The 26,109-nt window shown below is 63.5% G+C and overlaps 1 protein-coding gene across 1 annotated transcript; it reads left to right on the top strand.

Annotated features, from left to right (window-relative positions):
• Positions 1–2,001: 2,001 nt before the first annotated feature.
• On the top strand, positions 2,002–25,505 carry LOC121063273 (myosin-7; the record flags this gene model as incomplete). Its single annotated transcript, XM_040543646.1, has 31 exons — positions 2,002–2,022; positions 4,454–4,633; positions 5,476–5,619; positions 8,065–8,221; positions 8,478–8,505; positions 8,608–8,719; positions 8,835–8,927; positions 9,056–9,119; positions 11,738–11,836; positions 11,964–12,067; positions 12,624–12,762; positions 12,845–13,113; positions 13,856–14,026; positions 14,172–14,481; positions 15,108–15,181; positions 15,288–15,375; positions 15,475–15,592; positions 15,725–15,848; positions 17,265–17,401; positions 19,606–19,732; positions 19,815–19,943; positions 20,031–20,273; positions 20,956–21,132; positions 21,225–21,370; positions 21,467–21,557; positions 22,907–23,296; positions 23,391–23,517; positions 23,609–23,727; positions 24,925–25,121; positions 25,204–25,387; positions 25,467–25,505. Coding segments are annotated over exons 2-31 (4,380 nt in total), but the record flags the coding sequence as incomplete, so codon positions are not given.
• Between the last annotated feature and the right edge of the window lie 604 nt (positions 25,506–26,109).

Here is a 26,109-nt window from a genome sequence, read left to right as displayed (position 1 = left end):
GGGGGGGGGGGGGGGAGGCTCCTCCCCTCCCCCCTCCCCGCCCCACATCTTTAAAAGCTGTGGGGCAGCGGCGGGGCTGGCGTGGAGCAGCAGCGGGTGGGTGAGGGCTGTGGGGCGCTGTGGGGCGCTGTGGGGCACGGGGGGGCGCTATGGGGCGCGGGGGGATGTGGGGTGTGAGGGGCGCTATGGGGCAGGGGGGTGCGGGGGGGGTGTGGGGGGCGCTATGGGGCACGGGGGGGGCTATGGGATGTGGGGCGCTATGGGGCAGGGGGGTGCGGGGGGGTGTGGGGGGCGCTATGGGGCACGGGGGGGGGCTATGGGATGTGGGGCGCTATGGGGCAGGGGGGTGCGGGGGGGTGTGGGGCGCTATGGGGCACGGGGGGGCTATGGGATGTGGGGCGCTATGGGGCACGGGGGGGGCTATGGGGTGGGGGAGGGCGCTATGGGGCAGGGGGTGCTGGGGGGGTTGTGGGGTGCTATGGGGCACGGGGGGGGCTATGGGATGTGGGGCGCTATGGGGCAGGGGGGTGGGGGGGGTGGGGGGCGCTATGGGGCACGGGGGGGGGCTATGGGGTGGGGGAGGGCGCTATGGGGCACGGGGGTGCTGGGGGGTGTGGGGCGCTATGGGGCACGGGGGGGGGCTATGGGATGTGGGGCGCTATGGGGCAGGGGGGTGCTGGGGGGTGTGGGGGGCGCTATGGGGCACGGGGGGGGCTATGGGATGTGGGGCGCTATGGGGCAGGGGGTGGGGGGGGGTGTGGGGCGCTATGGGGCACGGGGGGGGCTATGGGATGTGGGGCGCTATGGGGCAGGGGGTGTGGGGGGTGTGGGGCGCTATGGGGCACGGGGGGGGCTATGGGATGTGGGGCGCTATGGGGCACGGGGGGGGCTATGGGGTGGGGGAGGGCGCTATGGGGCACGGGGTGCTGGGTGGGTTGTGGGGTGCTATGGGGCACGGGGGGGGGGGCTATGGGATGTGGGGCGCTATGGGGCACGGGGGGGGGCTATGGGATGTGGGGCGCTATGGGGCAGGGGGGTGGGGGGGGGTGGGGGGTGCTATGGGGCACGGGGGGGGCTATGGGATGTGGGGCGCTATGGGGCACGGGGGGGGCTATGGGGTGGGGGAGGGCGCTATGGGGCAGGGGGTGCTGGGGGGATTGTGGGGTGCTATGGGGCACGGGGGGATGTGGGGTGTGAGGGGCGCTATGGGGCAGGGGGGTGCTGGGGGCTGTGGGGCGCTATGGGGCAGGGGGGTGCTGGGGGGTGTGGGGCGCTATGGGGCACGGGGGGGGTATGGGATGTGGGGCGCTATGGGGCACGGGGGGGGGCTATGGGATGTGGGGCGCTATGGGGCACGGGGGGGGGTATGGGGTGGGGGAGGGCGCTATGGGGCACGGGGTGCTGGGGGGGTTGTGGGGCGCTATGGGGCACGGGGGGGGCTATGGGATGTGGGGCGCTATGGGGCAGGGGGGTGCTGGGGGGTGTGGGGCGCTATGGGGCACGGGGGGGGCTATGGGATGTGGGGCGCTATGGGGCAGGGGGGTGGGGGATGTGGGGGGTGCTATGGGGCACGGGGGGGGCTATGGGATGTGGGGCGCTATGGGGCAGGGGGGGTGCGGGGGGGTGTGGGGGGCGCTGTGGGGCACAGGGCGGCTATGGGGGGCGTGGGGGGATGTGGGGCGCTGTGGGGCACGGGGGGGCGCTATGGGGCAGGGGAGGGCGCTATGGGGCGGGGGGGGCGCTATGGGGTGGGGGGGCGCTATGGGGCGCTATGGGGCAGGGGGGGTGCTGGGGGATGTGGGGCGCTATGGGGCAGGGAGGTGCTATGGGGCACAAAGGGGTGTGGGGCGCTATGGGGCACGGGGGCGCTATGGGGCGCAGGAGGGGATGTGGGGCGCTGTGGGGCACGGGGGGGGGATGTGGGGCGCTGGGGGGGGGGGGGGGGAGCTGTGGGTCACAGCCCCTCGCCCCCCAGCCCCACGGATCCGGATCCTTTTCCTGTGCCAGACCCAGAGACTGAAGGTGCGGGGGCGCTGTGGGGCAGGGGGGGCGCTATGGGGCGGGGGGGTGGTATGGGGCGGGGGAGGGCGCTATGGGGCGGGGGAGGGCGCTATGGGGCAGGGGGTTCTATGGGGCGGGGGAGGGCGCTATGGGGCAGGGGGTTCTATGGGGCGGGGGAGGGCGCTATGGGGCGGGGGGTGCTATGGGGCAGGGGAGGGCGCTATGGGGCGGGGGGTGCTATGGGGGGAGCTATGGGGCGGGGGGGCGCTATGGGGTGGGGGGGTGCTATGGGGTGGGGGGGTGCTATGGGTGGGGGGGCGCTATGGGGCGGGGGGTGCTATGGGGGGAGCTATGGGGCGGGGGAGGGCGCTATGGGGTGGGGGGTGCTATGGGGCAGGGGAGGGCGCTATGGGGAGGGGGGGGCGCTATGGGGTGGGGGGGGTGCTATGGGGCGGGGGAGGGCGCTATGGGGCAGGGGGTGCTATGGGGCGGGGGGGCGCTATGGGGTGGGGGGTGCTATGGGGGGAGCTATGGGGCGGGGGAGGGCGCTATGGGGCGGGGGGGGCGCTATGGGGAGGGGGGTGCTATGGGGCGGGGGAGGGCGCTATGGGGCGGGGGAGGGCGCTATGGGGAGGGGGGGGCACTATGGGGTGGGGGGTGCTATGGGGCGGGGGAGGGCGCTATGGGGCAGGGGGTGCTATGGGGGGGGCGCTATGGGGCAGGGGGGATGCATGGGTTGGGGATCAGCTAGTGTGGGGGGGGTATGTGTAACGCTATGGGGCACAGCTCGCTATGGGGCAGGGCTCATTTCTATGGGGCAGGGCTCACTCCTATGGGTCCCGCCCCCTCGCTATGGGTCCTGTCTCCTCGCTATGGGGCAGGGCTCGTTCCTATGGGGCACAGCTCGCTATGGGGCGCAGTTTGGTTCTATGGGGCACGCCTCCTCTCAATGGGTCCCGTCTCCTCGCTATGGGGCAGGGCTCATCCCTATGGGGCACAGCTCGCTATGGGGCAGGGCTCATCCCTATGGGGCACAGCTCGCTATGGGGCACAGCTCATCCCTATGGGTCCCGCCCCCTTGCTATGGGGCGCAGCTCAGTTCTATGGGGCACAGCTCGCTATGGGGCACGGCTCATCCCTATGGGTCCCGTCTCCTCGCTATGGGGCAGAGCTCATCCCTATGGGGCACAGCTCGCTATGGGGCACGGCTCATCCCTATGGGTCCCGTCTCCTCGCTATGGGGCAGGGCTCATCCCTATGGGGCACAGCTCGCTATGGGGCACAGCTCATCCCTATGGGTCCCGTCTCCTCGCTATGGGGCAGGGCTCATCCCTATGGGTCCCGTCTCCTCGCTATGGGGCAGGGCTCATCCCTATGGGGCACAGCTCGCTATGGGGCACGGCTCATCCCTATGGGTCCCGTCTCCTCGCTATGGGGCAGGGCTCATCCCTATGGGGCACAGCTCGCTATGGGGCACAGCTCATCCCTATGGGTCCCGTCTCCTCGCTATGGGGCACGGCTCATCCCTATGGGTCCCGTCTCCTCGCTATGGGGCAGAGCTCATCCCTATGGGGCACAGCTCGCTATGGGGCACGGCTCATCCCTATGGGTCCCGTCTCCTCGCTATGGGGCAGGGCTCATCCCTATGGGGCACAGCTCGCTATGGGGCACAGCTCATCCCTATGGGTCCCGTCTCCTCGCTATGGGGCAGGGCTCATCCCTATGGGTCCCGTCTCCTCGCTATGGGGCAGGGCTCATCCCTATGGGGCACAGCTCGCTATGGGGCACGGCTCATCCCTATGGGTCCCGTCTCCTCGCTATGGGGCAGGGCTCATCCCTATGGGGCACAGCTCGCTATGGGGCAGGGCTCATCCCTATGGGTCCCGTCTCCTCGCTATGGGGCAGGGCTCATCCCTATGGGGCACAGCTCGCTATGGGGCACGGCTCATCCCTATGGGTCCCGTCTCCTCGCTATGGGGCAGAGCTCATCCCTATGGGGCACAGCTCGCTATGGGGCAGGGCTCATCCCTATGGGTCCCGTCTCCTCGCTATGGGGCAGGGCTCATCCCTATGGGTCCCGTCTCCTCGCTATGGGGCAGGGCTCATCCCTATGGGTCCCGTCTCCTCGCTATGGGGCAGGGCTCATCCCTATGGGGCACAGCTCGCTATGGGGCACAGCTCATCCCTATGGGTCCCGCCCCCTCGCTATGGGGCGCAGCTCAGTTCTATGGGGCACAGCTCATCCCTATGGGTCCCGCCCCCTCGCTATGGGGCGCAGCTCAGTTCTATGGGGCACAGCTCGCTATGGGGCATGGCTCATCCCTATGGGGCACGTCTACTCGCTATGGGGCCCGGTCCGGTTCTATGGGTCCCGCCCCTTCGCTATGGGTCCCGCCCCCTGGCTATGGGGCACGGCTCATTTGCATGGCCCCGCCCCCCCCCCCCCCCCCAGATGACGGAGGCGCTGGGCGCGGCCGCCCCCTTCCTGCGCGCCCCCGAGGGGCCCCGCCCGGCCCCGCCCGCCGACGCCCGCGGGCTCTGCTTCGTGCCCCACCCCCACCTCGAGTTCGTCCGCGCCCGCGTCACCGCCCGCGACGGGGGAGGGGTCACCGTCACCACGGAGACCGGCGAGGTGAGGGGGCGGGGCCTAAGGGGGAGGGGGAGGAGGGGCCGGGGGGGGCGGGGGCAAAGGGGTGGGGTCAATGGGGGCGGGGCCAAAGGGGTGGGGTCAATGGGGTCGATGGGGGAGGGGGTCGATGGGGGAGGGGTCAATGGGGTCAATGTCAATGGGGTCAATGGGGGAGGGGCCAATGGGGGCGGGGTCAATGGGGTCGATGGGGTGGAGTCAATGGGGGCGGGGTCAATGGGGGTGGGGTCAATGTCAGTGGGGTCGATGGGGGAGGGGTTAAAGGCGGCGATGGGGGCGGGGCCAATGGGGGCGGGGTCAATAGGGTCAATGGGGGCGGGGTCAATGGGGTCGATGGGGGTGGAGTCAACGGGGGCGGGGTCAATGGGGGCAGGGTCAGTGGGGGTGGGGTCAATGTCATTGGGGTCGATGGGGGAGGGGTTAAAGAGGGCGATGGGGGCGGGGCCAAAGGGGGGTGGGGTCAATGGGGTCGATGGGGGAGGGGCCACTGGGGTCGATGGGGGAGGGGTCAACGGGGACAAGGTCTATGGGGTCCATGGGGGCAGGGCCACTGAGGGTGGGGTCAATGAGGTCAATGGGGGAGGGGTCAATAGTGGCGGGGTCAATGGGGTCGATAGGGGTGGAGTCAATGGGGGCGGGGTCAATGGGGGCAGGGTCAATGGGGGTGGGGTCAATGTCAGTGGGGTCAATGGGGGAGGGGTTAAAGGGGCCAACTGGGGCGGGGCCAAGGGGGGGCGGGGTCCAGGGGTCAACGTCAATGGGGTCGACGGGGGATTTGGGGTCTGACCCCCCTCCTCCCCCCTCCGGGACCCCCCCCCTCCCTGCAGACCCTGACGGTGCCCGAGGCCGACGTCCACCCCCAGAACCCGCCCAAGTTTGACCGCATCGAGGACATGGCCATGCTGACCTTCCTCCACGAGCCCGCCGTGCTCTACAACCTCAAGGAGCGCTACGCCGCCTGGATGATCTACGTGAGCCTGAGGGGGGGTTGGGAGGGGGGGGTCCCAGCTCCAGACCCCTTGGGACACCTAGAACCAGGAGGTCCCATGTCTCCAGGTCCCTCGGGACACCTAGAACCAAGAGGTCCCGTGTCTCCAGGTCCCTGGGGCCACCTACAACCAAGAGGTCCCATGTACAGACCCCTTGGGACACCTAGAACCCGGAGGTCCCATGTCTCCAGGTCCCTTGGGACACCTAGAACCAAGAGGTCCCATGTCCAGACCCCTTGGGACACCTAGAACCAGGAGGTCCCATGTCTCCAGGTCCCTTGGGACACCTAGAACCCGGAGGTCCCATGTCTCCAGGTCCCTTGGGACACCTAGAACCAAGAGGTCCCATGTCCAGACCCCTTGGGACACCTAGAACCAGGAGGTCCCATGTCTCCAGGTCCCTTGGGACACCTAGAACCAAGAGGTCCCGTGTCTCCAGGTCCCTTGGGACACCTAGAACCAGGAGGTCCCATGTCTCCAGGTCCCTTGGGACACCTGGAACCCAGATGTCCCACCTCCAGACGCCTTGGGACACCTAGAACCGGGAGGTCCCGTGTCTCCAGGTCCCTTGGGACACCTAGAACCAAGAGGTCCCACCTTCAGACCCCTTGGGACACCTAGAACCAGGAGGTCCCACCTCCAGACTCCTTGGGACACCTAGAACCAAGGTGTCCGGGTCCCTTGGGACACCTACAACCAAGGTGTCCGGGTCCCTTGGGACACCTAGAACCAGGAGGCCCCACCTCCAGACCCCTTGGGCCACCTAGAACCAAGATCTCCAGACCCTTTGGGCCACCTAGGAATGGGATATCCCATCTCCAGACCCCTTGGGCCACCTAGAACGGAGATCTCAAGGTCTTTTGGGGCACCTAGAAGTGGGATATCCCAACTCCAGACCCCTTGGGTCACCTAGAACCAAGACCTCCAGATCTTTTGGGGCACCTAGAAGTGGGATATCCCAACTCCAGACCCCTTGGGTCACCTAGAACCAAGATCTCCAGACCCTTTGGGCCACCTAGGAATGGGATATCCCATCTCCAGACCCCTTGGGCCACCTAGAACGGAGATCTCAAGGTCTTTTGGGGCACCTAGAAGTGGGATATCCCAACTCCAGACCCCTTGGGTCACCTAGAACCAAGATCTCCAGACCCTTTGGGCCACCTAGGAATGGGATATCCCATCCCTAGACCCCTTGGGCCACCTAGAACCAAGATCTCAAGGTCTTTTGGGGCACCTAGAAGTGGGATATCCCAACTCCAGACCCCTTGGGCCACCTAGAACGGAGATCTCAAGGTCTTTTGGGGCACCTAGAAGTTGGATATCTCATCCCTAGACCCCTTGGGCCACCTAGAACGGAGATCTCAAGGTCTTTTGGGGCACCTAGAAGTGGGATATCCCATCCCTAGACCCCTTGGGCCACCTAGAACCAAGATCTCCAGACCCTTTGGGCCACCTAGGAATGGGATATCCCATCCCTAGACCCCTTGGGCCACCTAGAACCAAGATCTCCAGAGCCTTTGGGCCACCTAGGAATGGGATATCCCATCCCTAGACCCCTTGGGCCACCTAGAACGGAGATCTCAAGGTCTTTTGGGGCACCTAGAAGTGGGATATCCCAACTCCAGACCCCTTGGGTCACCTAGAACCAAGATCTCCAGACCCTTTGGGCCACCTAGGAATGGGATATCCCATCCCTAGACCCCTTGGGCCACCTAGAACCAAGATCTCAAGGTCTTTTGGGGCACCTAGAAGTTGGATATCTCATCCCTAGACCCCTTGGGTCACCTAGAACGGAGATCTCAAGGTCTTTTGGGGCACCTAGAAGTGGGATATCCCATCCCTAGACCCCTTGGGCCACCTAGAACCAAGATCTCCAGACCCTTTGGGCCACCTAGGAATGGGATATCCCATCCCTAGACCCCTTGGGCCACCTAGAACCAAGATCTCCAGACCCTTTGGGCCACCTAGGAATGGGATATCCCATCCCTAGACCCCTTGGGCCACCTAGAACCAAGATCTCCAGACCCTTTGGGCCACCTAGGAATGGGATATCCCATCCCTAGACCCCTTGGGCCACCTAGAACGGAGATCTCAAGGTCTTTTGGGGCACCTAGAAGTGGGATATCCCAACTCCAGACCCCTTGGGTCACCTAGAACCAAGATCTCCAGACCCTTTGGGCCACCTAGGAATGGGATATCCCATCCCTAGACCCCTTGGGCCACCTAGAACCAAGATCTCCAGACCCTTTGGGCCACCTAGGAATGGGATATCCCATCCCTAGACCCCTTGGGCCACCTAGAACGGAGATCTCAAGGTCTTTTGGGGCACCTAGAAGTGGGATATCCCAACTCCAGACCCCTTGGGCCACCTAGAACCGGGCCGTCCCCTCCTGGCGGGGTGGCCCTGACCTCCTCGCCCTCCTCCAGACCTACTCGGGGCTCTTCTGCGTCACCGTCAACCCCTACAAGTGGCTGCCGGTCTACAACGCCGAGGTGGTGGCCGCCTACCGGGGCAAGAAGCGCAGCGAGGTCCCGCCCCACATCTTCTCCATCTCCGACAACGCCTACCAGAACATGCTGACGGGTGGGGACCACCTCGGGGGGACCCCAAAAGTGGCCCCATTTCACCCCAGAAACGGGGGGGCGGGGCGGGGCACCCCCAGAACGTGGCTTTTCGCCCCCCCCCCCCGCCCGAAACGAGGAGGCCGCCTACCGTGGGGCGGTGATCGCCGGCCGACCGCTGGTGGGGCCGGTCCTACCCCACGTGCCCACGGGGTCCCACCTCCCCTGCCCCGCCCCGTGTCCCCCCGTGGCCACCTCGTGGTGTCTTCTCCCGGCAGATCGGGAGAACCAGTCCATCCTCATCACGTAAGTGCCGGCCCCCGCGGCGCCCCACAAGCGCCCCGCAAGCGTCCCGCCTCCACCCCACAAGCGCCCCACAAGTGTCCCACCTCCACCCCACGTCTCCAGCGGAGAATCCGGGGCGGGGAAGACGGTCAACACCAAGAGGGTCATCCAGTACTTCGCCAGCATCGCCGCCATCGGCGACCGCGGCAAGAAGGAGGCCGCCAACGGCACCAAGGTGGGGCCTGGAGGGGGGGGGGGGAGGGGGCGCGCCCCACACTTGGGGGGCGCCGGGGGTGTCCCCGCCGCCGCTGACCCCCCCCCCCCCACGTCTCGACCGGTGCCACCGCCAGGGGACCTTGGAGGACCAAATCATCCAGGCCAACCCCGCCTTGGAGGCCTTCGGCAACGCCAAGACCGTCCGCAACGACAACTCGTCGCGATTCGTGAGCGCCCCGGGGAGCGGTGGGGTGGGAGCTGTGGGGCGGGGAGCTGTGGGGCGGGGAGCTGTGGGGCGGGGAGCTGTGGGGTGGGGCTGGTGGCCGGCGGGGACCTCCCGGTGATGTCCTCCTAGGGGAAGTTCATCCGGATCCACTTCGGGGCCACCGGGAAGTTGGCGTCGGCCGACATCGAGACGTGTGAGTGGGGCTGGGGGGGGGGGCATCTCTGGTGGCTTCCGTGACCTTCATCCATCCAATCGTCTTCCCATCCACCCAACCATCTCCTCGTCCAACCATCTCCTCGTCCAACCATCTCCTTGTCCAACCATCTCCTTGTCCAACCATCTCCTTGTCCAACCATCTCCTTGTCCAACCATCTCCTTGTCCAACCATCTCCTTGTCCAACCACCTCCTTGTCCAACCATCTCCTTGTCCAACCACCTCCTTGTCCAACCACCTCCTTGTCCAACCACCTCCTTGTCCAACCACCTCCTTGTCCAACCATCTCCTTGTCCAACCACCTCCTTGTCCAACCACCTCCTTGTCCAACCACCTCCTTGTCCAACCATCTCCTTGTCCAACCATCTCCTTGTCCAACCATCTCCTTGTCCAACCACCTCCTTGTCCAACCACCTCCTTGTCCAACCACCTCCTTGTCCAACCACCTCCTTGTCCAACCACCTCCTTGTCCAACCATCTCCTTGTCCAACCATCTCCTTGTCCAACCACCTCCTTGTCCAACCACCTCCTTGTCCAACCACCTCCTTGTCCAACCATCTCCTTGTCCAACCATCTCCTTGTCCAACCATCTCCTTGTCCAACCACCTCCTTGTCCAACCATCTCCTCGTCCAACCATCTCCTTGTCCAACCACCTCCTTGTCCAACCACCTCCTTGTCCAACCACCTCCTTGTCCAACCATCTCCTTGTCCAACCATCTCCTCGTCCAACCACCTCCTTGTCCAACCACCTCCTTGTCCAACCATCTCCTTGTCCAACCATCTCCTTGTCCAACCATCTCCTTGTCCAACCACCTCCTTGTCCAACCACCTCCTTGTCCAACCATCTCCTTGTCCAACCATCTCCTCGTCCAACCATCTCCTTGTCCAACCACCTCCTTGTCCAACCATCTCCTTGTCCAACCATCTCCTCGTCCAACCACCTCCTTGTCCAACCACCTCCTTGTCCAACCACCTCCTTGTCCAACCACCTCCTTGTCCAACCACCTCCTTGTCCAACCACCTCCTTGTCCAACCATCTCCTTGTCCAACCATCTCCTCGTCCAACCACCTCCTTGTCCAACCACCTCCTTGTCCAACCATCTCCTTGTCCAACCATCTCCTTGTCCAACCATCTCCTTGTCCAACCACCTCCTTGTCCAACCACCTCCTTGTCCAACCATCTCCTTGTCCAACCATCTCCTTGTCCAACCATCTCCTCGTCCAACCATCTCCTCGTCCAACCATCTCCTTGTCCAACCATCTCCTTGTCCAACCATCTCCTTGTCCAACCACCTCCTTGTCCAACCACCTCCTTGTCCAACCACCTCCTTGTCCAACCATCTCCTTGTCCAACCATCTCCTTGCCCAACCATCTCCTTGCCCAACCATCTCCTCGTCCAACCACCTCCTTGTCCAACCACCTCCTTGTCCAACCACCTCCTTGTCCAACCACCTCCTTGTCCAACCACCTCCTTGTCCAACCATCTTCTCGTCCAACCACCTCCTTGTCCAACCATCTCCTTGTCCAACCACCTCCTTGTCCAACCATCTTCTCGTCCAACCACCTCCTTGTCCAACCATCTCCTTGTCCAACCACCTCCTTGTCCAACCATCTCCTTGTCCAACCATCTCCTTGTCCAACCATCTCCTCGTCCAACCATCTCCTTGTCCAACCATCTCCTTGCCCAACCATCTCCTTGCCCAACCATCTCCTCGTCCAACCACCTCCTTGTCCAACCACCTCCTTGTCCAACCACCTCCTTGTCCAACCATCTCCTTGCCCAACCATCTCCTTGCCCAACCATCTCCTCGTCCAACCACCTCCTTGTCCAACCACCTCCTTGTCCAACCATCTCCTTGTCCAACCATCTCCTTGCCCAACCATCTCCTTGCCCAACCATCTCCTCATCCAACCACCTCCTCGTCCAACCATCTCCTCGTCCAACCATCTCCTCGTCCAACCATCTTCTCGTCCAACCATCTCCTTGCCCAACCATCTCCTTGCCCAACCATCTCCTCGTCCAACCACCTCCTCGTCCAACCATCTCCTCGTCCAACCATCTCCTCGTCCAACCATCTCCTCGTCCAACCACCTCCTCGCCCAACCATCTCCTCGCCCAACCATCTTCTCGTCCAACCACCTCCTTGTCCAACCATCTCCTTGTCCAACCACCTCCTTGTCCAACCACCTCCTTGTCCAACCATCTCCTCGTCCAACTATCTCCTCGTCCAACCACCTCCTTGTCCAACCACCTCCTTGTCCAACCACCTCCTTGTCCAACCATCTCCTCGTCCAACCATCTCCTCGTCCAACCACCTCCTTGTCCAACCACCTCCTTGTCCAACCACCTCCTTGTCCAACCACCTCCTTGTCCAACCATCTCCTTGTCCAACCACCTCCTTGTCCAACCATCTCCTCGCCCAACCACCTCCTCGCCCAACCACCTCCTCGCCCAACCGTCTCCTCGCCCAACCATCTTCTCGTCCAACCATCTCCTTGTCCAACCATCTCCTTGTCCAACCATCTCCTCGCCCAACCCCCGTCCCCAAAATCCCTCCCACCGCCCCCAAACCTTCTCCCCCCGTCCCCTTCCAGACCTCCTGGAGAAGTCCCGGGTCATCTTCCAGCTGAAGGCCGAGAGGAACTACCACATCTTCTACCAGATCCTCTCCAACAAGAAGCCCGAGCTGCTGGGTGAGGCTGGTGGCTCTGGGTCTTCTCCTCCCACCCTCTTTTCCTTCCTCCGCTCCTCCCTGAGGAGAACGAGGACAATTTGGGCCATTTTGGGTCTTCTCCTCCCTGCTGTCCCACCGGCGAGCAGAGATGCTGCTCATCACCACCAACCCCTACGACTACAGCTACGTGTCCCAAGGGGAGGTGACCGTGGCCTCCATCGACGACTCCGAGGAGCTGCTGGCCACCGACGTAAGCGGTGTGGGGGGGTGGCTGGAGAGGTCCTCGGGTGGCTGGGACCACGGGTGGTGGGGTCCTCGGGTGGGTGGTGGGGTCCTCGGATGGACGAGACCGTGGGAGAAGGACTCCATGGGTGGACAGATGGGTCCTTAGATGGTTGGTCGGGTCCTTCAGCCAACGAGACCGTGGATGGATGACTCCATGGGTGGAGAGATGGGTCCTTAGATGGTCGGTTGGGTCCTCCAAGGGACCAGACCATGGGTGGATGAGTCCATGGGTGGTCAGATGGGTCCTTAGATGGCTGGTCGTGTCCTTCAACCCACGAGACCACAGATGGCTGAGTCCAGAGATGGGTCCTTAGATGGTCGGTTGGGTCCTCCAAGGAACCAGACCATGGGTGGATGAGTCCATGGGTGGTCAGATGGGTCCTTAGATGGTCGTTCGGGTCCTTCAACCAACGAGCCCATGGCTGGATGATTCCAAGGGTGGCCAGATGGCCCTGGAGATGGGTCCCCAGGTGGGGGGGGTGGACGCCGGGTCTTCTCCAAGCCCTCCCCCTGCCCCGCAGAGCGCGTTCGATGTGCTGGGCTTCACGGCGGAGGAGAAGGCCGGGGTCTACAAGCTGACGGGCGCCATCATGCACCTGGGGAACATGAAGTTCAAGCAGAAGCAGCGCGAGGAGCAGGCCGAGCCCGACGGCACCGAAGGTGGGCCCGGGATGGGCCGGGGGCCGCGGGGCGTCCAAGCACGGACCTGACGGCGCGTCCTCTGCTTCTCCTGGCCTCCAAGACGCCGACAAGTCGGCCTACCTGATGGGCCTCAACTCGGCCGACCTCCTGAAGGGGCTGTGCCACCCGCGGGTGAAGGTGGGCAACGAGTACGTGACCAAGGGGCAGAGCGTCCAGCAGGTCTACTACTCCATCGGGGCCCTGGCCAAGGCGGTCTACGAGAAGATGTTCAACTGGATGGTCACCAGGATCAACAACTCGCTGGAGACCAAGCAGCCGCGCCAGTACTTCATCGGCGTCCTCGACATCGCCGGCTTCGAGATCTTCGACGTGAGGGCCCGACCAGTCGTGGTGGGGTCTGGCCAGTCGTGGGGACACCCAGGGGCCACCTCCTGACCACCCCCGTTAGGCGTTGAGTTGGCCGGGTGGACCTGGTTGGACGTTAGGTGGAGCTCGTTGGGTGAGGTGTTGACCTCACGGCTCCCGTTGGGCGTTACGGTGACCTTGTCGGGTCTCCAGTTGACTCCACTGGGGCCTCCAGTTGACCCAGTTGACCCCATCGGGTCTCCAGTTGACCCCATCGGGTCTCCAGTTGACACCATCAGGTCTCCAGTTGACCCCATTGGGTTGAAGTAGACCCTGTTGACCCCTTTGGGTCTTCAGTTGACCCAATTGGGACTCCAGTTGACCCTGTTGGGTCTCCAGTTGACTCCATTGACCCCATTGGGCCTCCGGTTGACCCCATTGGGTCTCCAGTTGACCCCAGTAGGTCTCCAGTAGACCCTGTTGACCCCATTGGGCCTCCAGTTGACCCCATTGGGTCTCCGGTGGACCCTGTTGACCCTGTTGTGTTTCCAATTGACCCCATTGGGTCTCCAGTTGACCATGTTGGGTCTCCAGTTGACTCCATTGACCCCCTTGGGTCTTCAGTTGACGCCATTGGGTCTCCGGTTGACCCCATTGACCCCCTTGGGTCTCCAGTAGACCCCGTTGGGTCTCCAGTTGACCCCATCGACCCCACTGGGCCTTCCGTCGCCCTCATTGGCCATCTCTTCTCCCCCTCCCCCCCCAGTTCAACAGCTTCGAGCAGCTCTGCATCAACTTCACCAACGAGAAGCTGCAGCAGTTCTTCAACCACCACATGTTCGTGCTGGAGCAGGAGGAGTACAAGAAGGAGGGCATCGAGTGGGAGTTCATCGACTTCGGCATGGACCTCCAGGCCTGCATCGACCTCATCGAGAAGGTGCCACCACCCCCAGGGCCTCCTGAAGGCCCGGAGGTCTCCTGGAGGAGGTTCCTCCCCCTTTGGGGTTCTCCAGAGAGCCCAAAGGAGGTGGGTTGGGGGCTGCTCGGTGCCCCCACGACCAACAAAGCCTTCTCCTCGGCAGCCCATGGGGATCATGTCCATCCTGGAGGAGGAGTGCATGTTCCCCAAGGCCTCGGACATGACCTTCAAGGCCAAGCTCTACGACAACCACCTGGGGAAGTCGGGCAACTTCGGGAAGCCCCGCAACGTCAAGGGCAAGACGGAAGCCCACTTCTCCCTGGTCCACTACGCGGGGACGGTGGACTACAACATCATCGGCTGGCTGGAGAAGAACAAGGACCCCCTCAACGAGACGGTGGTGGGGCTCTACCAGAAGTCGGCCCTCAAGCTCCTGGCCAGCCTCTTCTCCAGCTACGCCGGGGCGGATTCGGGTGGGTGGAGGGGTGGACGGACGGATGGATGGATGGATGGAGATGGTTGGAGATGTTTCAGAACCTCTAGGGATGGATGGATGGATGGATGGAAGGATGGATGGATGGATGGATGGAGATATTTGGAGATGTTTCAGAACCTCTAGGGATGGATGGATGGATGGGATGGATGGATGGATGGATGGAGGTGTTTTAGAACTTCTAGGGATGGGTGGGTGGATGGACGGGTTGATGGATGGATGGATGGATGGATGGATGGATGGATGGATGGATGGATGGAGATGGTTGGAGATGTTCAGAACCTCTAGGGATGGATGGATGGATGGATGGATGGATGGATGGATGGAGGTGTTTTAGAACTTCTAGGGATGGGTGGGTGGATGGACGGGTTGATGGATGGATGGATGGATGGATGGATGGATGGAGATGGTTGGAGATGTTTCAGAACCTCTAGGGATGGATGGATGGATGGATGGATGGATGGATGGATGGATGGATGGATGGAGATGGTTGGAGATGTTTCAGAACCTCTAGGGATGGATGGATGGATGGATGGATGATGGATGGATGGAGAAGACCCTCAGAGATCCTCCCCCCGGTTCCCTCACCCCTTCTCCTCCCTCCAGGTGGCGACGGAGGGAAGGGGAAAGGAGCCAAGAAGAAGGGTTCCTCCTTCCAGACCGTCTCGGCCCTGCACCGGGTGAGGACCCGGAGGTCCACGGGGGGACCTCGGGACGCGGTGGGGGTGGGCGGCACCTTCCGGAGGGGCGCAGGAACCTCTGGACGAGGCCCTCAACCCCCCCCAGGAGAACCTCAACAAGCTGATGGCCAACCTGAAGACCACCCACCCCCACTTCGTCCGCTGCATCATCCCCAACGAGAGGAAGGAGCCGGGTGAGGGGGGGGGGCGGGGCTTGGCGGGGCGTGGCCGGGGTGGTGGGCGGGGCTTGAAGGTGACACCACCGCCGCCGCCACCTCCTGTCCCACCGCCAGGGGTGATGGACAACCCCCTGGTGATGCACCAGCTGCGCTGCAACGGGGTGCTGGAGGGCATCCGCATCTGCCGCAAGGGCTTCCCCAACCGCGTCCTCTACGGGGACTTCCGCCAGAGGTAGGGGCCGGCGGCCAATGGGAGGGCGAGGCCGCGGTTTTGGGGGTGGCCCACCTGGAGCTGGCGGTGGGGGTGTCTTCTCCTGCCGCGCCCCACACCCACCCACCCCCCCCCCCCCCCCCCCCGCCCCAGGTACCGCATCCTGAACCCCGCGGCCATCCCCGAGGGGCAGTTCATCGACAGCCGCAAGGGTGCCGAGAAGCTCCTGGGGTCCCTCGACGTCGACCACAACCAGTACAAGTTCGGCCACACCAAGGTGGGCCTCGGGTCGCCACGGTCCCACCACCCCCCACGTCCACCTGGAGTCCCACCAGACCCTCCACGTGCCCACCAGACCCTCCAGATGCCCACCAGACCCTCCAGATGCCCACCAAACCCTCCAGATGCCCACAAACCCCTCCAGATGCCCACCAGACCCTCCAGATGCCCACAAACCCCTCCAGATGCCCACCAAACCCTCCAGATGCCCACAAACCCCTCCAGATGCCCACCAGACCCTCCAGATGCCCACCAAACCCTCCAGATGCCCACAAACCCCTCCAGATGCCCACCAGACCCTCCAGATGCCCACAAACCCCTCCAGATGCCCACCAAACCCTCCAGATGCCCACCAGACCCTCCAGATGCCCACAAACCCCTCCAGATGCCCACCAAACCCTCCAGATGCCCACAAACCCCTCCAGATGCCCACCAGACCCTCCAGATGCCCACCAAACCCTCCAGATGCCCACAAACCCCTCCAGATGCCCACCAAACCCTCCAGATGCCCACCAGACCCTCCACATGTCCACCAAACCCTCCAGATGCCCACCAGACCCCCCACATGCCCACCAGACCCTCCAGATGTCCACCAAACCCTCCAGATGCCCACCAGACCCTCCAGATGCCCACAAACCCCTCCAGATGCCCACCAGACCCTCCATCTGTCCACCAAACCCTCCAGATGCCCACCAGACCCTCCAGATGCCCACCAAACCCTCCAGATGCCCACCAGACCCTCCACATGTCCACCAAACCCTCCAGATGCCCACCAGACCCCCCACATGCCCACCAGACCCTCCAGATGTCCACCAAACCCTCCAGATGCCCACCAGACCCTCCACATGCCCACCAAACCCTCCAGATGCCCACAAACCCCTCCAGATGCCCACAAACCCCTCCAGATGCCCACAAACCCCTCCAGATGCCCACCAAACCCCTCCAGATGCCCACCAGACCCTCCAGATGCCCACAAACCCCTCCAGATGCCCACCAAACCCTCCAGATGCCCACCAGACCCTCCATCTGTCCACCAAACCCTCCAGATGCCCACAAACCCCTCCAGATGTCCACCAAACCCTCCAGATGCCCACCAGACCCTCCAGATGCCCACCAAACCCTCCAGATGCCCACCAGACCCCCCACATGTCCACCAAACCCTCCACATGTCCACCAAACCCTCCAGATGCTCACCAAAGCTTCCAGATGCCCACCAAACCCTCCAGATGCCCACCAGACCCTCCATCTGTTCACCAAACCCTCCAGATGTCCACCAAACCCTCCACACATCCACCAAAACCTCCAGATGTCCACCAAACCACCCCTCCGTCCATCCATCCCCCAACCCCACCATCTTCTGGTCCACCCGCCCACCCGCCCGTCTTCTCCTCACCCTCCTCCTTCCTCCCCCGAGGTCTTCTTCAAGGCCGGGCTGCTGGGGCTGCTGGAGGAGATGCGGGACGAGCGCCTGGCCCGCATCATGACCCGCCTGCAGGCCCAGGCCCGGGGCTTCCTGTCCCGCCAGGAGTTCAAGAAGATCCTGGAGCGCCGGTGGGTGACGCTGGTGGTGGTGGTGGTGGCCCCGTGGTGGTGGTGGCGGCTCCATGGTGGTGGTGGTGGTGGTGGTGGCTCCGTAGTGGTGGTGGTTCTCCATGGTGGTGGTGGTGGTTCCATGGTGGTGGTGGTGGCTCCATTGTGGTGGTGGTGGCTCCATGGTTGTGGTGGTGGCTCTGTGGTGGTGGTGGTGGTGGCTCCATGGTGGTGGTGGCTCCGTGGTGGTGGTGGTGGTGGCCCTGTGGTGGTGGCTCCGTGATGGTGGTGGTGGTGGTGGCCCCGTGGTGGTGGTGGTGGCCCCGTGGTGGTGATGGCTCCCTGATGGTGGTGGTGGTGGCCCCATGATGGTGGTGGTGGCTCCGTGGTGGTGGTGGCTCCATTGTGGTGGTGGTGGCTCCGTGATGATGGTGGTGGTAGCTCCATGGTGGTGCTGGTGGCCCTGCCGTGGTGGTTGTGGTGGCTCCATGGTGGTGGTGGTGGTGGTGGTGGCCCGTGGTGGTGGTGGTGGCTCCATGGTGGTGGTGGTGGCCCGTGGTGGTGGTGGCTCCGTGATGGTGGTGGTGGCTCCGTGGTGGTGGTGGTGGCTTCGTGGTGGTGGTGGTGGTGGCTCCATGGTGGTGGTGGTGGTGGCTCCATGGTGGTGGAGGTGGCTCCGTGGTGGTGGTGGTTCCATGGTGGCGGTGGTGGTGGCCTCGTGGTGGTGGTGGTGGTGGTTCCATGGTGGCGGTGGTGGTGGCCCCATGGTGGTGGTAGTGGTGGCTCCGTGGTGGTGGAGGTGGTGGCCCCGTGGTGGTGGTGGTGGTGGCTCCGTGGTGGTGGAGGTGGTGGCCCCATGGTGGTGGTGGTGGCTCCGTGGTGGTGGAGGTGGTGGCCCCATGGTGGTGGTGGTGGTGGCTCCGTGGTGGTGGAGGTGGTGGCCCCATGGTGGTGGTGGTGGTGGCTCCGTGGTGGTGGAGGTGGTGGCCCCGTGGTGGTGGTGGCTCCGTGGTGGTGGTGGTGGTGGCCCCATGGTGGTGGTGGTGGCTCCATGGTGGTGGTGGCTCCGTGGTGGTGGTGGTGGTGGCCCTGTGGTGGTGGTGGCTCCGTGATGGTGGTGGTGGTGGTGGCCCCGTGGTGGTGGTGGTGGCTCCATGGTGGTGGTGGCTCCGTGGTGGTGGTGGTGGTGGCCCCGTGGTGGTGGTGGCTCCGTGGTGGTGGTGGTGGCTCCATGGTGGTGGTGGCCCGTGGTGGTGGTGGCCCCGTGGTGGTGGTGGTGGCTCCATGGTGGTGGTGGCTCCGTGGTGGTGGTGGTGGCTCTGTGGTGGTGGTGGTGGTGGCCCGTGGTGGTGGTGGCTCCGTGGTGGTGGTGGTGGCTTCGTGGTGGTGGTGGTGGTGGCTCCATGGTGGTGGTGGTGGCTCCATGGTGGCGGTGGTGGCTCCATGGTGGTGGTGGTGGTGGCTCCATGGTGGTGGAGGTGGCTCCGTGGTGGTGGAGGTGGCTCCGTGGTGGTGGTGGCTCCGTGGTGGTGGTGGTGGTGGCCCCGTGGTGGTGATGGCTCCCTGATGGTGGTGGTGGCCCCATGATGGTGGTGGTGGCCCCGTGGTGGTGATGGCTCCCTGATGGTGGTGGTGGTGCCCCCATGATGGTGGTGGTGGCTCCGTGGTGGTGGTGGCTCCATTGTGGTGGTGGTGGCTCCGTGATGATGGTGGTGGTAGCTCCATGGTGGTGCTGGTGGCCCTGCCGTGGTGGTGGTGGTGGCTCCATGGTGGTGGTGGTGGTGGTGGTGGCCCCGTGGTGGTGGTGGTGGCTCCATGGTGGTGGTGGTGGCTCTGTGGTGGTGGTGGCTCCGTGATGGTGGTGGTGGTGGCCCCGTGGTGGTGGTGGCTCCGTGATGGTGGTGGTGGCTCCGTGGTGGTGGTGGTGGCTTCGTGGTGGGGGTGGTGGTGGCTCCATGGTGGTGGTGGCCCCGTGGTGGCGGTGGTGGCTCCATGGTGGTGGAGGTGGCTCCGTGGTGGTGGTGGTTCCATGGTGGCGGTGGTGGTGGCCTCGTGGTGGTGGTGGTGGTGGCTCCGTGGTGGTGGAGGTGGTGGCCCATGGTGGTGGTGGTGGTGGCTCCGTGGTGGTGGTGGTGGCCCCGTGGTGGTGGTGGTGGTGGCTCCATGGTGGTGGTGGCCCCGTGGTGGTGCTGGTGGTGGTGTCTCACCCCACCTTCTCCCCCCAGGGACTCGCTGCTGGTGATCCAGTGGAACGTCCGGGCCTTCATGGGGGTGAAGAACTGGCCCTGGATGAAGCTCTACTTCAAGATCAAGCCCCTGCTGAAGAGCGCCGAGACCGAGAAGGAGATGCAGGTGGGGCACAGCGGCCGGCGGCCGGGCGGGGAGATGGAGGAGAACGTGGGCAGGTGACCAGGACCTTCGGTGGCTCCCTCAGACCATGAAGGAGGAGTTCGGGCGCCTGAAGGAGGCCCTGGAGAAGTCGGAGGCGCGGCGCAAGGAGCTGGAGGAGAAGATGGTCTCCATGCTGCAGGAGAAGAACGACCTCCAGCTGCAAGTGCAGGCCGTGCGTGGTGGAGGTGTCCCCACACCCCCCCCACATTGTCCCCACCCCCCCTTCGTGTCCCCACCCCGCCGTCCCTCCCCCCCGCAGGAGCAGGACAACCTGGCGGACGCCGAGGAGCGCTGCGACCAGCTGATCAAGACCAAGATCCAGCTGGAGGCCAAGGTGAAGGAGATGACGGAGCGGCTGGAGGAGGAGGAGGAGATGAACGCCGAGCTGACGGCCAAGAAGAGGAAGCTGGAGGACGAGTGCGCCGAGCTCAAGAAGGACATCGACGACCTGGAGCTGTCCCTGGCCAAGGTGGAGAAGGAGAAGCACGCCACGGAGAACAAGGTGAGGGCGGGGAAGGGCCGAGGCGGTTGGAGGACCTCGAGCCAACGGGAGGGGGTTTTGAGGAGATCTGAGGGGGGTTGGGTGGAGAAGACCCAAGTAGGGTTGGGTGGAGATGACTCAAGGTTGGTTGGGTTGAGATGACCCAAGGGTGGTTGGGTGGAGATGACCCGGGGGGGGGGGTTGGGTTGAGAAGACCCAAGGGGGGTTGGGTTGGGTTGAGATGACCCAAGGTTGGGTGGAGATGACCCAAGGGTGGTTGGGTTGGGTGGAGATGACCCAAGGGTCGTTGGGTTGGTTGGAGATGACCCAAGGGTGGTTGGGTTGAGGTGACCCAAGGATGAGTTGAGATGAACCAAGGGGGGTTGGGTATGGGGGAGATGACCCAAGGTTGGGTTGAGATGACCCAAGAGTGGTTGGGTGGAGATGACCCAAGGGTGGTTGGGTGGAGATGACCCAAGGGTGGTTGGGTGGAGATGACCCAAGGGGGGTTGGGTGGAGATGACCCAAGGGTGGTTGGGTGGAGATGACCCAAGGGGGGTTGGGTTGGGTGGAGATGACCCAAGGTTGGGTGGAGATGGCCCAAGGGTGGTTGGGTTGAGAAGACCCAAGGGTGGTTGGGTTGGGTGGAGATGCCCCAAGGGTGGGTGGAGGTGCCCCAAGGGTGGTGTTCCTCCCCACGTAGGTCAAGAACCTGACCGAGGAGATGGCCGGGCTGGACGAGATCATCGCCAAGCTGACCAAGGAGAAGAAGGCCCTGCAGGAGTCACAGCAGCAAGCCCTGGATGACCTCCAGGCGGAGGAGGACAAGGTCAACACCTTGGCCAAGGCCAAGGTCAAGCTGGAACAGCAAGCGGACGACGTGAGTCTTGGTTCTCCACCCCCCGGGGGCAGAAGGTCCTGGCCAGGGTGGACATTTTGGGGGCTGATGGGAGGTCCCCGCCTCGCCGGCAGCTGGAGAGCTCGCTGGAGCAGGAGAAGAAGATCCGCATGGACCTGGAGCGGGCCAAGAGGAAGCTGGAGGGCGACCTGAAGCTGGCGCAGGAGAGCATCATGGACCTGGAGAACGACAAGCAGCAGCTGGACGAGAGGCTGAAAAAGTCGGGCCCCAGCCGCCTCCCCTCCCCCTCCCGGGTCCCTTTCCCATGATCCCTTTCTCCTGGGGCCGTGACGGGGTGGCGCGTGTCCTCCTGCAGGAAGGACTTCGAGCTCAACGCGCTCAACGCCAAGATCGAGGACGAGCAAGCGGTGGCCGGGCAGCTCCAGAAGAAGCTCAAGGAGCTCCAGGTCGGGGGGGGGGGGGGAGGGGGAGGGTCTGGAGGGGAAGAGCCTCCAGCGGTTGGGTTGAGTTGGGTTGAGTTGGGTTGAGTTGGGTTGGGTTGAAGGGTCTCCAGATGGCTGGGTTGGGTTGGGTTGGGTTGGGTTGGGTTGGGTTGAAGAGTCTCCATTGGTTGGGTTAGGTTGGGTTGGGTTGCATTGGGATGGGTTGAGTTGAAGATTCTCCATCTGGTGGGGTTGGGTTGGAGCTGAAGAGTCTCCATTGGTTGGGTGGAGGTGGGTTGGGTTGGATTGCGTTGATTTGGGTTGGGTTGAAGAGTCTCCATTGGTTGTGTTGTGTTGTGTTGGGTTGGGTTGGATTGAAGAGTCTCCATCGGTTGCGTTGGGTTGGGTTGGGTTGAGTTGGGTTGGGTTGGGTTGGGTTGAGTTGGGTTGGATTGAAGAGTCTCCATTGGTTGGGTTGGGTTGGGTTGGGTTGAGTTAGGTTGGGTTGAGTTGGGTTGAGTTGGGTTGAAGAGTCTCCATCTGATTGGGTTGGGTTGAAGATTCTCCATTGGTTGGGTTGGGTTGGGTTGGGTTGGGTTGAGTTGGGTTGGGTTGAGTTGAGGTAGGTTGGGTTGAAGGGTCTCCGGATGGCTGGGTCGGGTTGGGTTGGGTTGAGTTGGGTTGGGTTGGGTTGGGTTGAAGAGTCTCCATTGATTGGGTTGGGTTGGGTTGAGTTGGGTTGGGTTGAGTTGGGTTGGGTTAAAGAGTCTCCATTAGTTGGGTTGGGTTGGGTTGGGTTGAGTTGAGTTGGGTTGGGTTGAGTTGGGTGGGGTTGAGTTGGGTTGAAGAGTCTCCATCTGATTGGGTTGGGTTGAAGATTCTCCATTGGTTGGGTTGGGTTGGGTTGGGTTGAGTTGGGTTGGGTTGAGTTGAGGTAGGTTGGGTTGAAGGGTCTCCGGATGGCTGGGTCGGGTTGGGTTGGGTTGAGTTGGGTTGGGTTGAGTTGGGTTGGGTTGAGTTGGGTTGAAGAGTCTCCATCTGATTGGGTTGGGTTGAAGATTCTCCATTGGTTGGGTTGGGTTGGGTTGGGTTGGGTTGAGTTAGGTTGGGTTGAAGGGTCTCCAGGTGGTTGCGTTGGGTTGGGTTGGGTTGGGTTGAGGTGAGTTAGGTTGGGTTGAAGGGTCTCCAGGTGGTTGGGTCGGGTTGGGTTGGGTTGAGTGGGTTGGGTTGGGTTGGGTTGAAGGGTCTCCATTGGTTGGGTTGGGTTGATTTGGGTTGGGTTGGGTTGAGTTGGGTTGGGTTGGGTTGAGTTGGGTTGGGTTGAGTTGAGTTGGGAGAGGCCCTCTCACGTCCTCCCCGTCCCCGGAGCCCAGGCGCGCATCGAGGAGCTGGAGGAGGAGCTGGAGGCGGAGCGGACGGGCCGGGCCAAGGCGGAGAAGCTGCGCTCGGAGCTCTCGCGGGAGCTGGAGGAGCTGAGCGAGCGGCTGGAGGAGGCGGGCGGCGCCACCTCGGCGCAGGTGGAGCTCAACAAGAAGCGCGAGGCCGAGTTCCAGAAGCTGCGGCGGGACCTGGAGGAGGCCACGCTGCAGCACGAGGCCACGGCGGCCGCGCTGCGCAAGAAGCACGCCGACGGCGCGGCCGAGCTGGCCGAGCAGCTCGACAACCTGCAGCGCGTCAAGCAGAAGCTGGAGAAGGAGAAGAGCGAGCTCCGGCTGGAGCTGGACGACGTCGGCTCCAACGTGGAGCAGCTCCTCAAGGCCAAGGTGGGCGGCCGGGGAGAAACGGGGACGGAGCGAGGTGGGACGAAGAGGGGCAACCCTTCCTCCGCTCCTCCTCGCGCCTCCTTCCATGGTCCAGGCCATCCTGGAGAAGACGTGCCGCTCCCTGGAGGACCAGCTGAGCGAGCACCGCGCCAAGTCGGAGGAGGCTCAGCGCGCGGTCGCCGACCTCAGCGCCCAGCGGGCCAGGCTCCAGACGGAGAACGGTGAGCGCCGCGCTCTCCTCCACCCCACCGCCGGCCCCGGGGACCACGCGGGGTCCCTCCGGCTGTGATTTCTCCTCTGTCCGCCCCGTAGGCGAGCTCTCCAGGCAGCTGGAGGAGAAGGAGGCCTTCGTCACCCAGCTGACACGAGGGAAGCTCAGCTACACCCAGCAGCTGGAGGACCTCAAGAGGCAGCTGGAGGAGGAGGTCAAGGTGAGGCTTCTGTGGGGGACGTTGGGTTGGGTTGGGTGGTCTTCACGAGGTTGGGTTGGTCGGTCTCAAGGAGGTTGGGTTGGTCCTCAAGAGGTTGGGTTGGTCGTCAAGAGGTTGGGTTGGTTGTTCTTCAAGAGGTTGGGTTGGTTGGATTTCAAGGGGTTGGGTTGGTGTAGAAGAGGTTGGGTTGGTCTTCAAGGCGTTGGATTGATCATTCTTCAAGAGGTTGGGTTGGTCAGTCTAGAAGAGGTTGGGTCCATCTAGAGGGTTGGGTTGGTTGGTCTTCAAGAGGTTGGATTGGGCGGTCTAGAAGAGGTTGGGTTGGTCTTCAAGAGGTTGGGTTGATCATTCTTCAAGAGGTTGGGTTGGTCAGTCTAGAAGAGGTTGGGTCCATCTAGAGGGTTGGGTTGGTTGGTCTTCAAGAGGTTGGGTTGGTCGGTCTTCAAGAGGTGGGGTTGACTGGTCCTCAAGAGGTTGGGTTGGTCTTCAAGAAGCTGGGTTGGTTGGTCTTCAAGAGATTGGGTTGGTTGGTGGATCTCCATGAGGTTGGGTTGGGTTGGGTTGGGTTGGTCTACAGAAGGTTGGGTTGACTTGGTCGGTCTCGAGGACGTTGGGTTGGGTGGTCTAGAGCCGGTTGGGACCATCTAGAGGAGGTTGGGTTGGTTGGTCTTCAAGAGGTTGTATTGGTCCTCAAGAGGTTGGGTTGGTTGGTGGATCTCCATGAGGTTCTCTTGGGTTGGGTTGGTCTACAGAAGGTTGGGTTGACTTGGTAGGTCTTGAGGAGGTTGGGTTGGGTTGGTCTAGAGGAAGTCGGGTCCACCTAGAGAGGGTTGGGTCCATCTAGAGGAGGTTGGGTCCCTCTAGAGGGGTTTGGGTCCATCTAGAGGACGTCGGGTCCATCTAGAGGAGGTTGGGTCCACCTAGAGGAGGTCGGGTCCATCTAGAGGAGGTTGGGTCCACCTAGAGGAGGTCGGGTCCACCTAGAGGAGGTCGGGACCATCTAGAGGAGGTCGGGACCATCTAGAGCAGGCCAGGTCCATCAAGAAGAGGTCGGGTCCACCTAGGGGACGTTGGCTTGGGTTGGTTGCCCTACAGAAGACCCTCTTGGCTCGGGTCGCCCACCAGCACCTCCCTGCGAGGTGAAGAACCTCGAGGAGGCCCCAGCCGAGGTCCCGCGGGTCTTCTCCTCGCCTCCAGGCCAAGACCGCGCTGGCCCACGCCCTGCAGTCGGCGCGGCACGACTGCGACCTGCTGCGGGAGCAGTACGAGGAGGAGGCGGAGGCCAAGGCCGAGCTGCAGCGCGGCCTCTCCAAGGCCAACTCCGAGGTGGCCCAGTGGAGGACCAAGTACGAGACGGACGCCATCCAGCGCACCGAGGAGCTGGAGGAGGCCAAGTGAGTCCTCGCCCACCCCGTGAGGGGGGTGCTGGAGGTCCCCTCCCCACCACCGAGGCCTTCTGGTGGCGGCCCCCCGTAGGAAGAAGCTGGCGCAGAGGCTGCAGGAGGCCGAGGAGGCGGTGGAGGCCGCCAACGCCAAGGGCTCCTCGCTGGAGAAGACCAAGCAGCGGCTGCAGGGCGAGATCGAGGACCTGACCGGGGACCTGGAGCGGGCCAACGCGGCGGCCGCCGGGCTGGACAAGAGGCAGAGGAACTTCGACAAGGTGGGGGAGGGGTTGGGGGGGGTGGGGGAGGGGGGGCAGGAGGAGGAGGAGGAGACCGGGAGGAGGAAGACACCAGGAGGGGGAGGATACCAGAAGAAAGGAGGAGGAGGAGGAGGAGAAGGAGGAAGAGACCAGGAAGAGGAGGAGGTGGAGGAGGAGGACACCAGGAGGAGATCAGTAGGAGGAGGAGGAGGAGGAGGACACGAGGAGGAGGAGGAGGAGACCAGGAGGAGGAGGAGGAGACCAGGAGGAGGAGGAGGAGGAGGAGGAGGAGACCAGGAAGAGGAGGAGGTGGAGGAGGAGGAGGAGGAGGAGGAGGAGGAGGAGGAGGAGGAGGAGGAGGAGAAGGAGGAGGAGGAGGAGGAGGAGAGACCAGGAAGAGGAGGAGGAGGAGGAGGAGGAGACCAGGAAGAGGAGGAGGTGGAGGAGGAGGACACCAGGAGGAGGGGAGGAGGAGGAGGTGGAAGAGGAGGAGAAGAGGAGGAGGAGAGGAGGAGGAGGAGGAGGAGGAGACCAGGAAGAGGAGGAGGTGGAGGAGGAGGAGGAGGAGGAGGAGGAGGAGGGAGGAGGAGGAGGAGGAGGAGGAGAAGGAGGAGGAGGAGGAGGAGGAGGAGGAGGAGGAGGAGAAAATGGAGGAGGAGGAGGAGAGGAGGAGAAGGAGGAGGAGGAGGAGGAGGAGGAGGAGAAGACCAGGAGGAGGAGGAGGAAGAGGAGGAGGAGGC

This window comes from Cygnus olor, unplaced genomic scaffold (assembly GCF_009769625.2).
Source record: "Cygnus olor isolate bCygOlo1 unplaced genomic scaffold, bCygOlo1.pri.v2 scaffold_153_ctg1, whole genome shotgun sequence".
Taxonomy (NCBI): Eukaryota; Metazoa; Chordata; class Aves; order Anseriformes; family Anatidae; genus Cygnus; species Cygnus olor.
Note: the sequence above shows the minus strand (reverse complement) of the source record. Positions and strands in the feature narration are given on the sequence as shown.